Here is a 12901-nt window from a genome sequence, read left to right as displayed (position 1 = left end):
GACCGTTTTTTTCAGCAGTTTGCTTTGAATTTGTACCGCTAATGTTAATGTTAAAGCATCACACTATTAAGCTGCGTCTGGCAGTGTATTTTGGTGAGCAGTCTGAGTTATACAGCTCAGAGCTGGACTGGGATACAGACAGAAGTGTATTGAAATACACAGCTTATTTGCTGCCATTTCTTACACATGTTGAATGCTTTAAGTGGTGCTGAAACGTCAGTGCTTTCAGGAAGCTGTACATGAGTCAGAGTGCTTACCCATGCCAATTCCTCCTGAGACAGATTGCTCTGCACTGGGTCCCATGACAGTGGCCAAGGTAGGGAGGTATAAACACCTACAAAAGCAAGAAGGCACCCATCCATCAGAAACATAAAATTATCCCTGAAGGTCACCAGTGACTTAATAATGCAGCATCACAGTAGCAAGCCAGAGCTTAGGCTATCAGCAATAAGACAGTAACAAAATTGTTTGGCAACATTGCTGCAAGGAAGGCAGTGTTAGGACACAAGGATTGACTAAGATGGAGAGCGCTGGTTGCCGTGTCCAGAATAAGGGCTTGGAGTCTGCAGAGCAGCTAAACAGGAAACCAACAGCAGCAATACCCGTATCCTTCCATGGACATGTCAAACTCCACAAAAGATGGAGCCAAAGCAGTACTGCGGAGCTGGAAGTTTCGAGGTGACGTCATGGAGATGAGACTCATTGCAGTCTGGAGTGCCAATGCAGATCCCTTAGACACCCAAGCACAGCTGCTGACAGGCACAGCTGTCTGAGGATCGGTTTTATTGTCCACCATGTCCTCTTTTGAACCTACAAGATCAACACAGTGCCTAACCAAATCAGTGTCTGCAATACCGTTTCAGCCACAGGCTTTGCCCATATTCATCACTGCTAAGAACAGATCTGCATGCTCTTCAAATAACACATCCTCAGCAGCCTGCAGAAATACTCAGCAGTACACAAAAATATTGCACTGAAGGAATTTCAAAATGGGAGGCTGGCAGGAGACATGAGCTTACACAAGCCATATTTTCTCCCCACACATCTTTAGGTAGCTCCAAACTTCAACCCTAGTTCCTGACCCATTGCTTCCATTTTTCTTATACACAGAACATTCTGTGGTTATATATTCTGCCATAACAGAATAGTTAGAACTAACACATGGGAGAGGATCTAAAGAATGACTTCAAAGAACATAAGACCCAAATTTGTACCATTCTGTACCAGGTGTCCCATAGGCATGAGAACAGTTTAAGTGCCAAATACTACTACTGTAGCCTTTCACCTGCAAAATATGTTAGAACAGAGAAAGGACTTGGATAGAAAATCACCTGTATAAGCAAGATAGATTACACCAGGGTATCCTAAGAATTCCAAAAAGCAATGTTCTTTATTTACATATTTATTCTAGTTCTAGCTATAAACCACAGGGAAAATATGCTGCAAACCCAGGAAACACTGCCCTTGTTTTGTGGAATATGATTAGTATTTTTATAGATCATTCCCATGTCTGATGCAGCCAAGTCTGAGTCTATATCAGCATCTGGCTTGAGCACATGTATTATAATTTGATCTCTACTCATCATTAGATCAACTTTCAGTGTCAGTCAAGTATCACCCAACCTGGGCAATGCCCTCTGTAAAACACCCATACATACTCCACTTTCACTGACTATCTTGGAGCAACCTACTCCAACAGCATTTTCCTGTCATTACAGAGACATCTATGACCCAGCCACTGTATCAGCAACAGGCTGTTCATGGTGTGATTACCTTCATTCCACGCTGCATTAGCTGAATCACTCCCCTGACATGAAAGGACCTCAGTCTTGTTTGTGCTGGGCCTGGAAGGCAGTGACAGAGAACCTCCCAACCAAAGAAATTGCCTAACATGAAAAAAAAAGGAGAAAGCAACCAAAAAAAGGAGAACAATCAACTCTGGACACTGGACTCATAGCAACTCTGCAAATATAGCTCATCCCTCTGAAGACCAACTTTCTTTTTGGACACCAAATTTTAAAGGCACCCCAACAGAACAGAAGGAATGTTTTCCATTGTATCATCAAAAACATTTGTTTACTTTACACTTCCCCTTTCAAAGTTTTCTAATTGAAAAAAACCCCATAGGTTTATTTCCTTCAGCAATGCTTTTAAATACCACTAATTTTTCAGAAAAAAAAAAAAACCTATGGGTTTTTTTGAGTTTGGGGTGTTTTTTGTTTATTTGGTGGTTGTTACTGTTTTGGTTTGTTTGGTTAGTTTTTAAGAAATTCAGTTCCATTTTTGAGTAAAGGAACGTGATCTTCCACTGCATATCCAACTTCATCTGCACTCTGATCTCTGTTAGGTGCTCTCATGCTTAGCATTTGCTAGCATTAAAGAAGAAAGTAGAATCAAAGTAGAAACAGCAGAGACTGAGAAACAAGACTATGCTTCTTATTTCTGCATCTGTCATTGACGTGGATCTGAGCTAAGAGAAAGTCACTTTTACTCTCCAGGAAACAGCTTCTCCATATGAATACCAGGAGAGAATAACCCTTGTTGTTTTGCAATTACTTAATTAGTTACCACTCATAAATGGCTTTACAACCCCTGCAGAGATGATGCAGCAGAACACTACAGAGTCATATCATCTTCATTAAGTCAATTAAACATATATCCTGTAATCAATATGTAAGTAGTATTAACTGAGACTTGAAACAAAAGGCTAAGAGCCTTGCTGAATTAGAGCACTACATGAAGTATTAATTATTACATAAACTTTGCAAAATATTTGTACCACTAAAGCAAATTGGTTCCATTAGATACAATCTGATACCTTAACACATCTGGCTCAACAGCCTGTGACGCAAGCTTCTCAAACACTCGAGTGAGGGGCAGATGCAGTGGATGGCTCTCACTGCGGAAGGCATCCTGACAGGACGTTATGATGGTGCTCAGCAAGCCAGATCCACACATCACCTGGCGACTCTTCTCTGACTTCACCAAGGACTGGATATGATCAACCACAGCACATTGGATTTCCAGTGAAAGCTGAAATGGACACAGAACTGAAGTCAGTAGGCTGGAACTAAAACTGTACATGGTTATTGCTTTTTGGTTTTAAATTGACAAATCTCTGGGTGCAAAAATCTGGCCCAGAAAAGAAGCTTCTAAGGCTAGAGGCTCAAGTGCAACTGCATGGCTGTTCTATGAAGCTCTGCACGTGAACAGCGTGCATATATCCATCTAAGCACCTGCATGGCCATCCACAGCTGAGCTTTACTGCCACAACACTATGGTAGTGAAGGAAGAGAGCAATCAGCTGTCATTCAAAAGAAGGGACCAGCACCAAGGGCAGGTTATTAGGCATAAGCTCCAAAACAAACACAGTAACTGAGAATATATTTAACATTCAGCACATGGGAAGTCATATTGACATGATCTACTCTTCATTCCAAAAGCACTGTTCAGAAACAAAACTGTATCTCTTAGTATCATGAAACAATTTTAAACACTTCTCTACATGTTTTGCTGAATTGAAGCTTTCCCTCATTATTGCTTCTTAATGATCTTAAACAAGTATCTCAATTCTCAAAAATTATCTTTAGAGCAATTTGTTCCCAATTAGGAATGATGTCTACTCCATTGACCTAACTAGCTTTCACACAAATGTAACTGTGCATCATATATTTAAACACAAGTCTTAGAAAGACGAAGTGTTCCCTACTCCCAAGAGCTCTTTGGCCTTCTGATAAGCTGTCCTCAGAAAAATCTATGTAAAGTTTTAAAGAATAGGGCAATAATGGGGGCAGACATGCAGATTAGGACAATGGCATTTGATTTTGTAACACAAATGAGAAGCAACTTCACTGGATTCAGAATAAGCTGGCTTATTAAGTATAATTATTTTTCAATCTCAGAGCAACTCTTACTTGAAAAGCTAGCAGCCCTTCACAGAAAATAAGAATTAACTTTCTAACATATCACAGAGACTTAGTTTTACTAATGAAGAAATCAAGGCATCAAAACTAGCACTTTCTGAAAGTTCCAAATGACCCAGAATTTTAAATTGTGCTTTCTAAAGAAAAGGTAGACATCCATCAGCTTAAAACCTATTGTCTGTAGAGAGCTTGAGTCACTTCTGAAAATCATCTGTGCAACTTTTTTCCTTAAATTGCTATTAAAAATAAATCATGAATTTATTATAGCTCAAATCCCTGATGCACAGTTTGCAGCTGCAAGAACATTCCCATTCTATCAAAATGTTTTCCTGATTAACTCTCATCCACTGACCTTGAGCAAAACTTGCTTTGCTGTATATGTATATATATGTATAACTGAGTTTTATGAAGTTGCACAGTAACTTGTATTCATGTATTCCTTGCAAGCAGACAGGGAAAAACCCCGCTATGAACATGTGAACTGCTTCTACTTTGCCAGAACCACAAACCTAGATAAGGCCTAGTTAAACACTCCACACAAATAATACCATCTCCATCAGGCTTCTCACATTTCCCTTGGTACAGCTTCTGTGTTAAGAAAAGCTACACAGATTTCCTCATATGAACACCAGGGCTACTATTGCCTTCTAGAGAAAATACACTAAGTAGTCTTGACCATTTTAAGCCAGGCAACAAAATCTCTTCATAATGTTAAGAATTCTTTTGTTAATTCTCATGGTCTGACAGACCTCTTGCTTTTCCCCCACAGTATTAGCTGAATGCAGTGCCTCCTTCTCATTTTTCTAAGCTAATATGTAGTGCTATAATATGATGTTCATCAGACACCTGAGAGGAAGGTAAACTTGTCTGTGTGCCACATCGTAAGTTATGTGATTGCATGAAAACCAAAACAAAGTAGAAAATTATCTTCAGTGTAGTTAGCCAGGGATTCTTGGCAGAGTTCCTGTGTCTTCAATCCAGGGTACATCACTGAGATTTTAGTGCAACTTTATAGAGACACCGGCTGCTTTTTAAGGAGAAAGTGAATAGCAAGAGAAATAGAACAAATAAAAGGGCAGGCTCTGGGGTTGGAAGCACAGGGAGAAATTTGCTTGGTCTGTAAGAACAGTGAAAGCTTCAGAAGTTGGTTGATCAATGAACAAGCAAACTTCTTACTAAAAGCCCAAAAATAACCTTGGAAAAGAACATGCAGACAGTCTGTGCATTTTCTTTTAAAAAATGCACTGTAATCAGGCTCAGTGAAGAAAAATCCCCTAGGAGACAAGGCTGGAGCAAAGCCTGCAGCAAAGCCTTCAGGGGAAAGAGTTGACCTTCAGCTACCAGCCTAAGCCAGAGGACCCACTGGCACAGTATTTCTAGTCTCCTTGCTCCTACCAGAGTCCCAGTCTCCCTTCCTTTCTCTGAAAGACTTGGCTGCATAATCCTAAGGGGAATGAAGCTCTGGCAAAATACCCAAAGATTTTCCTCATGCAGACACTGCAGTGCAGTAATTTAGGAATTCACTGTGATATTAACGATTACATTAGCAGTGATATCAGCAATATTAGTCTAAAGGCAGACAAATGACACAGTCTTCTGTGGGTCATATCTATGTCAGAGACCTTTTAAGTTTAGGAATATTTTTCAGTTTTAAGTACAAATACTTGGAAAGTGTTATGCTGTTAACATCTACAGTGAGAGCACCTAGTTTAGGCTAAATTTAAACCAGGGATAAAGGTCTTTTAAAAAGGTGTAAAGTTCTTATTACTGCACAATGTTTTAGTTTTACAACATATGTAAAACATAGTTTTACAACAGAATATGACGGCAGTTCATCATAGGAGAGATTAGACAAAAATCGAGAGGACAAATCCAGCTGTGGAAGCAATATTATTTTTAAAATGTATAGATAATTTACATAATGAATAATATGAGGACTGGTTTTGTCCTTACTCACAAGAAACATACCAGGATGAGAACACAGAAGTGAATCATGCCTTGATTCTCTTCTTGAAAGTTCTTTTGTTTCCCTTACCAGCCTCCTCAGATCTAGGAGATCTTATCTGACATCATAAATAGTAAAGGTCTGGCATGACACTCTGCGGTCTTAAAAGCCACAGTTCCAAAATGCCAGACAAGCATGAGATATGGCTGAGGGGAAACGTCTTTCTTTGTAAGGTAGAAAAAGAGCTCTGAATATCCTGATATCCACATATCCTGTCTCACTTTACTTAGGTTTAGAAACATATAGCAATGCTATCTTTCATCACAGAATAGGCAGCATATTAATAAAAGGAAAATCCACCTTGTATTTGGTCAAACTATATGAAGTCTGATGGGAACTGGCTTAGTACCAGTCCTAGGCATGAACATGAGCAATATCCTCTAAAGTTGACTGACTCAAAGACAGTCTTCCTGGGGGTGGAGGGATGTTAAGTGTTTTAAGCAAATTTTCATACGCTTACAACATTCAAATTATTTTTGATCATACCTAGGAATGGCAGTAATATACAACCACAAATCTGTTCTCCTCAGCTTTTAATTGTCATTCTAGATGACCAGAATGGCTGAAACACACGACCACCTGTTTTACTCTCTGCTACTCTTTCTTCTATGCTGACAGGCTCAACACTGCTTCAGCCCATCACTGCTTGGGTCTGACAAAGGTCACAGAAGCTGCAAATTTGGCGGAAAATGGATATTACCTCTGAGGGTCAGAATCAAAGTACATTAATTTTATTGAGTTCCATTAATGCTTCTGTAAAAGCCATGCTTTCTCATTGCCATTTCTGTGAAAGCAAAGGATTTGTACATGACTGAACTGATTCTGAAGATTTTTCCAGTTTACTCCTGAACACCTAGGCCTAAAAGACCTGACACAGCACTAAAATATGCAGCAAGAGATGAGTTACTGTCTGTTCTTCACCACTGCTCCTAAAAAATGTACTGTTCGACTTGGTCTTAAAGTCAGAGCAAGAAGCCCCTTCAGATTTTTGAATGAAAGTCTGCAGTGAAAAAGCTCTATCCAAAAAGAAATTATTTCATGTCTCGTATAGTTGTCAAATATTGTTGCACTGAAAGAAGGAATAGTACTCTCTTTGGGACAGAATATAACTATTCAAAGAGAAATTCCTTCACTTTCTAGGTCACCTTTCTACCAAGTAGCTCCCCTTCACTAGCCATTCATGTCCGCCTTTTGTATCAGATCTCGCATGACTCCCATGTTTCAAGTAGCATCTCATTGCACAAGGGGTATATGTCATGACTGAAGGTACTGAAGTTCGACCCTTTGTGTCACTACCTGGCAGCATCAGTGAGCTGCCCAAGCTATGGAGTATGAGGTTCCACTCGTTTTCTCACGTGATTTTAAATAGAATTAGCCAGAAGAAATCCTACTTTTCCTCTATCCTTTTTGTGGGTCATTAGATGAAAAACTCTTCAGGACATGTGTTAACTCCTAGCTAGAGTCTGATGCAGGACCCTGTGTAACAGTGGTCCCATTTTACCTGAGGCAACCCTATTTATAACAGCAATACTGAACAAACACTATCAGTAATAATTTCTTGTTGAGTAAGAAAAAAAGGAGCGAGAAAAAGAAAAAATGAACACACTTAAATACGTAACTAAAATTGCTGAAATTTGTGCTCTAGTCCTTCATATTTTTAAGAACACTGCCATCTACTGAGGGACTGAGAGGCTTTCTCACAGAGCTCAGCCCTAGAGCTGACCGCAATAGATTCCTGATGACACACTCCCATCCAATTAACTGTTCTACTTGCTTTTCAGAAGTTAATTACCGTAATCAACAAAATTTCGCTAGCTGATGACTTGGTTCTGCTACACAGAGTTGGGATGTGCCAACAGTTAGTTGCACTCCCGCTTCCATAGCTCTGGATGAATAATCTGGTTTTATTTCAACCCCTCCATATGTACTTAAACTGTATTCAAGGATTTTAGTCCAGATAGCAGATACAATATAGGCAATGTGCCTGTTCAGAGTACAGGTGTGTATGGAAGGTTTGACAAAGCAAAGCAGATTCTAAGCTGCACTGAAGATTTATGGATCATTAGGCCTAAAGAACCAGACTGTTCTGGTCACTAGGTCTATTAGCAATATTTTAAACAATTTTCAAAGGACTTCTACACGTGTACCTTTGCAATAAGTATTCTGGGACCAAGACCCATGCCCTACATCAGACAGGTATAGAAAGACTTAGTCAAATTGATAGTCAAGAGCCTTTGTTATTTTTATATGCTGCCCAGGGAAGTGGTTGATTCACCGTCACTGGAGGTATTTAAAAGATGTGTAGATGTGGCAGTTAGGGACATGGTTTAGTGGTGGACTTGGCAGTGCTACGTTGACGGTTGGACTCTATGATCTTGAAGGTCTTTTCTAACCTAAATGATTCTGTGACTCTCTTGACCCAGTGAAATTTGTGCTGTTCCTCTTGCCAGTGTTCTAGGTAAAATTTAAGACTTCCACATCGGGAAAGAGTAAGAAATTCTTGGAAATGAAGCTACAGAAAAGTAGAAGACATTGTTTAGATGGCACTTTGATATGTTCAGGCTCACCTGAGAGTGTCCCTCTTTGTACAGCTTTGGTAACAACCTCACCATAACACAGACAGCACCTGGATGTACAATGGCACAGTCTCCCGTATCCCACCTGCAGGAAAAAGACACACAAAACATTAACAACAGCAAAGAGGGTCCAACTATGTTCCAAGGTAAAGCACTGAATCCTCCTAGCAGGAACTAGGCTCAGCATTTGAAACTTAGTGAACAATACAGATGACCTAGAACAGCTGAAACCCTCCTTAGAGTAAAAACGAAAGGACATAACCTGCTCATGAGCTTACATATCAGGGACCTGCATATTAAAAGATGTGCACTCTCCTGTTTAAACAAACTTTACCTTTTAAAATATTTGCAGTACAGATAACAGACAACAAGAAGGACCTCTCCAGTTGCATGAGGTCAAAACTAGTGTTATATTTACTATTTTCAAGTAGCTTGTAACTTTGCTTGGGCAATAATTTCAGTACTTTCAAGCCAAACCAGCAAAATTAGTAAAAGAAAGTTAAATATCTGTGCTTCCCCACCAGTTTTCATTTTCACACATATCAACTTTGTATATTCAGGCACAGGAAGGAACCAAGGCATCAGTTACCACAGAGATCTGCTTATGCCATGATAAAGACTAGAAGTCATATATATATATCAAAGATGAAGCCTTAGCATAGCAGTAACTCTAGTTTAGACACTGCAGGCTTATAATATTCAAAGGATCATCAGCATTTCTGGGTGCACCTCTGAACAGGAGTTGTGATGTGCATTGTCCATAACATCTGTCCCAAATAGATCTTGTGAGAAAAGCAAAGACAACATTTCATGGCCATAATTAGACTGAGAACATAAAGCACAATATGCTTTATGGACTGTATAAAACAAAGAGTACAAGTAAAAGAGTAAGGATTAAAAAAAACAAAAAACAAAACCAAAAACACTTTTACAAGGGACCTAAAGGAGGGTAAAAAGGCTATAATACGTTAGGTACTTCAGTAAGGCTCATCTGATACATCAGAGCAGCGAGTAATGTGTACCACGCTGCCACACAGTGACCAATAATTCTTACTGCACCCTGAAGAAAGATCCTTTCAAAGAAATTGCTCCTTTACAATATTTTCTGTATAATGAACCAAAGTCATATCTGATATAAATACTTACTTCAGTAGTGGCTTCAGTGTGGACACATACACCCCTATACATGACATGAATGTGGGTGAGTTTTTAAGTGTCAAACAAGAAAAAAGTACACACTGAGAATACACTCTATGCCCATCTCCCCCCAAAACCCCTAACCACCTTTAAAGTGAAAAACCCGGGCTCACTAGAATCAATAGGTTTAAAATTGTGGCCAGAAAGCTGCATGGCAGAACAGGACCTGGGCATGCTGGTTGATGGCTGGCTGAACATCTGAGCCAGCAGTGTGCCCAGGTGGCCAAGGAGGCCAATAGCATCCTGGTTTGCACCCAAAACAGTGTGGGCAGCAGTGCTAGTGAAGTGATTGTTCCCCTGTACTGGGCACTGGTGAGGCTGCACGTCAAATACTGTGTTCAGTTTTGGGCCCCTCACTTCAAGAAGACATGAGGTGCTGGAGCGTGTCCAGAGAAGGGCAACGAAGCTGGTGAAAGGTCTGGGGCACAGGTCTGATGAGGAGCAGCTGAGGGAACTGGGGCTGTTTAGTCTGGAGTAAAAGATGCTCGGGGGACCTTATCACTCCCTATGACTGCCTGAAAGGAGGCTGTAGGGAGGCGGAGTGTAGGTTTCTTCTGCCAGATAACAAGTGACAGGGCAAGGGGAAATGGCCTCAAGTTGTGCCAGGGGAGATTTAGATTGGATATTAGGAATTTTTTTTCCACTGAAAGTATGGTCAAACATCAGAACAGACTTCCCAAGGAGGTGGTAGAATCACCATCCCTAGAAATATTTAATACACAGATAGATGTGATGCTTAGGGGCATGGTTAGTGGTAGACTTGGCGCTGCTGCGTTAACGGTTGGACTTTATTCTCTCAGAGGTCTTTTCCAACCTAAACAATTCTATGATTCTATGAAACTTCAGTCTGTTTTCATGCTGCAAAAGTGCTCCTCAGAGCAAGTTCATTTTTAGCCTAAGCCACTGTATTCAATTAACTTCCCAAACTTTCAATTCAATTAAAACTTCCATCTCTAGCACTGTAAAAATACATCACCAAGCAGTGTGTCCAGTTCTCTTAACACACAGCAGTCTTCCTAGACTGAAGAAATATCATTATCTCTTGTCCTAGTTTCAGGTGGGATAGAGCTGACTTTCTTAGTGGCTGGTGCAGTGCTGTATTTTGGATTTGACAAATATACTGAAAATTGACAATATACTGATGGTTTTAGTTGTTGCTGGGTAATGTTTATACTAAGTCAAGGACTTTTCAGTTTCTCAGGCCCTGCCCACAAGAAGGCTGGAGTGGCACAAGAAATGGGAAGGGGACACAGCCAGGACAGCTGACCCGAATTAGCCAAAGGGATATTCCATACCACTGAACATTATGCTGAGTATGTAAGTTGGGGCGAGGAGGAGAAAGGGGGTTGACAGTTGGAATGATGGCATTTGTCTTTCCAAGTAATTTATGCGTTATGAAACCCTGCTTTCCTGGAGATGGCTGAACACCTGCCATTGACCATTGAGAAGTGGTCAATGAATTCCTTGTTTTGCTTTGCTTATATGCTCAGCTTTTGCTTTACCTATTAAATTGTCTTTGTGTCAACCCATGAGTTTGCTCACTTTTACTCCTCTGATTCTCTCCAACACAAGGGGACTGAATGAGTGCTATGTGGTGCTTGGTTGTTGGCTCGAGTTAAACCACAACACTTGAACATCCAAAAAAAATTTCTCATATAGAGACTTTATAACCCATACAATGTGTAGTAGAAGTAAAATATGAACTAACAAAATGCAAGTATCAGAAGACAATAATATAAAGTGATCCTTTAAAAAACAAATAAAATCATTAAGTTCTTAAGACATTGCCATAACTATAAGGAGACGTCTTCATATTTTAGAGCACTGCCTGACAGGTTTAGTACTCTCCAGGACTGTTAAAAAGGAAGGAAAAAGAAGGAAAAATCCAGAGTCCCTGACCAGCACTGAACTACACTTCAGCTTTCCTGCTAGCACTGCACACTCACTCCCCTTTAAGAATATTATGTAAGTCTGATCTGCAGCCTCCTTTGTTTTCCATGAGGCTCTCATTTCCTAGCTTGTCTTAGTACAAAAGCTGTCTCCATGCACCATCTCTCACACTCCTGCCTCAAGGCTAACCGGTCAGCCCCATGATTCCAATTCATCTACCCTACCAGTATAATGGTGTGAATCCTAAATTTGCTCTGCACTGGCTGCTACTTAAAAATAAGACAAAGATGGTCTGGGAACAAAATGAGATGCCACAAAGAACCTGAAGAGCCATTACAGCAGTAAGTCTGGGAACAGCAGCTGCAGCAGCCATTCTGCTACGGGGTGTATGAAGAGGGGCTTCCCTCCCAAAGAGAGATCAGCCTCAGTTAACACAGCTTGCAAAAGCTATCACTAATCAACAGGAGCAAAAGGGAGAACAGAGACTCCATCTGTCACAGAAGGTGTTTCAAACATTAATACAGAAGCAGGAACACAGAGGGTTGTTTTGCAGACAGGAATGGAAGGGTCAATTCCCTGTGGCTTGCAGCATCACTGACCACAGGACAGCATAAGGGGCTAAAGTATTACCCAGTTAAAATACTGATTTTCCTGTGTCTTAGTCACAGGCTCCTGTAGAATCACCTTCTTTCGCTCTCTTCAAGGATGTTAATTACATGTTGCAGGATTGGGCATCACAGGCCACCTACACTGACTGCACTCAAGTTCCTCCTTTCAAGTTGCACAGCACCAGGCTAAAGCCTTCCTCAGGAGGAAGTGTGAGCATGGAGTACAGTTAAGAGGAAGCTGCATCAGGGGAACCACAGGCTTGCAGGAACTCTGGGAACTTCATTTCTTATTTTTATTTTCAGAAAATTTGCTGCTGGAAAAGGCTGTGTGGCCTGAAGATTGACAGCTTGCCCGTACATGTTTTTCTCCTGTGTTTGCCTACACTTGTCCTGGACACGCTCCAGCCACATCTAGCTAATCTGGCTTCCTTTTGTGCCTTCACAACCCAGAGCCAAAGCCAAACTGTTCCAAACCAGACACTGTGAACTGAATGGATCCTAATTTACATGATTAATTTCTCCACAAGTGGTACTCATTCAGTTACCACACAGCCTCACAGCTCAGCCGGCAAAACAACACAAGGATCTTTCTGATTACAGCCAGTTGATTCCTGGTGTAGGCTTTCCTTCCTGCAAAGGATATGTATTTTGATATAATCTTTCATTATATGAGGCAGGCAGCATTAATATTCCTCTTCCAAT

At 40.6% G+C, this 12901-nt stretch overlaps 1 protein-coding gene across 3 annotated transcripts in view; it reads right to left on the bottom strand.

Annotated features, from left to right (window-relative positions):
• The window catches only part of WDFY4 (WDFY family member 4), a 144763-nt gene that overhangs the window by 104578 nt on the left and 27284 nt on the right, over nt 1–12901 (bottom strand). For 2 of the 3 annotated variants that reach the window (XM_037400317.1, XM_037400318.1), the window contains exons 13-17: nt 8496–8589; nt 2819–3033; nt 1774–1886; nt 603–810; nt 258–334 (exon numbers count right to left, since the gene is read on the bottom strand). In XM_037400317.1, the coding sequence (XP_037256214.1) occupies nt 258–334; nt 603–810; nt 1774–1886; nt 2819–3033; nt 8496–8589 (707 nt within the window). The remainder of the gene's footprint in view (nt 1–257; nt 335–602; nt 811–1773; nt 1887–2818; nt 3034–8495; nt 8590–12901) is intronic. The other variant, XM_037400319.1, reaches the window with a different exon arrangement.

The sequence above is a fragment of the Falco rusticolus genome, chromosome 9, assembly GCF_015220075.1.
Source record: "Falco rusticolus isolate bFalRus1 chromosome 9, bFalRus1.pri, whole genome shotgun sequence".
Taxonomy (NCBI): Eukaryota; Metazoa; Chordata; class Aves; order Falconiformes; family Falconidae; genus Falco; species Falco rusticolus.
This window is presented reverse-complemented; position numbering and strand designations above follow the sequence as displayed.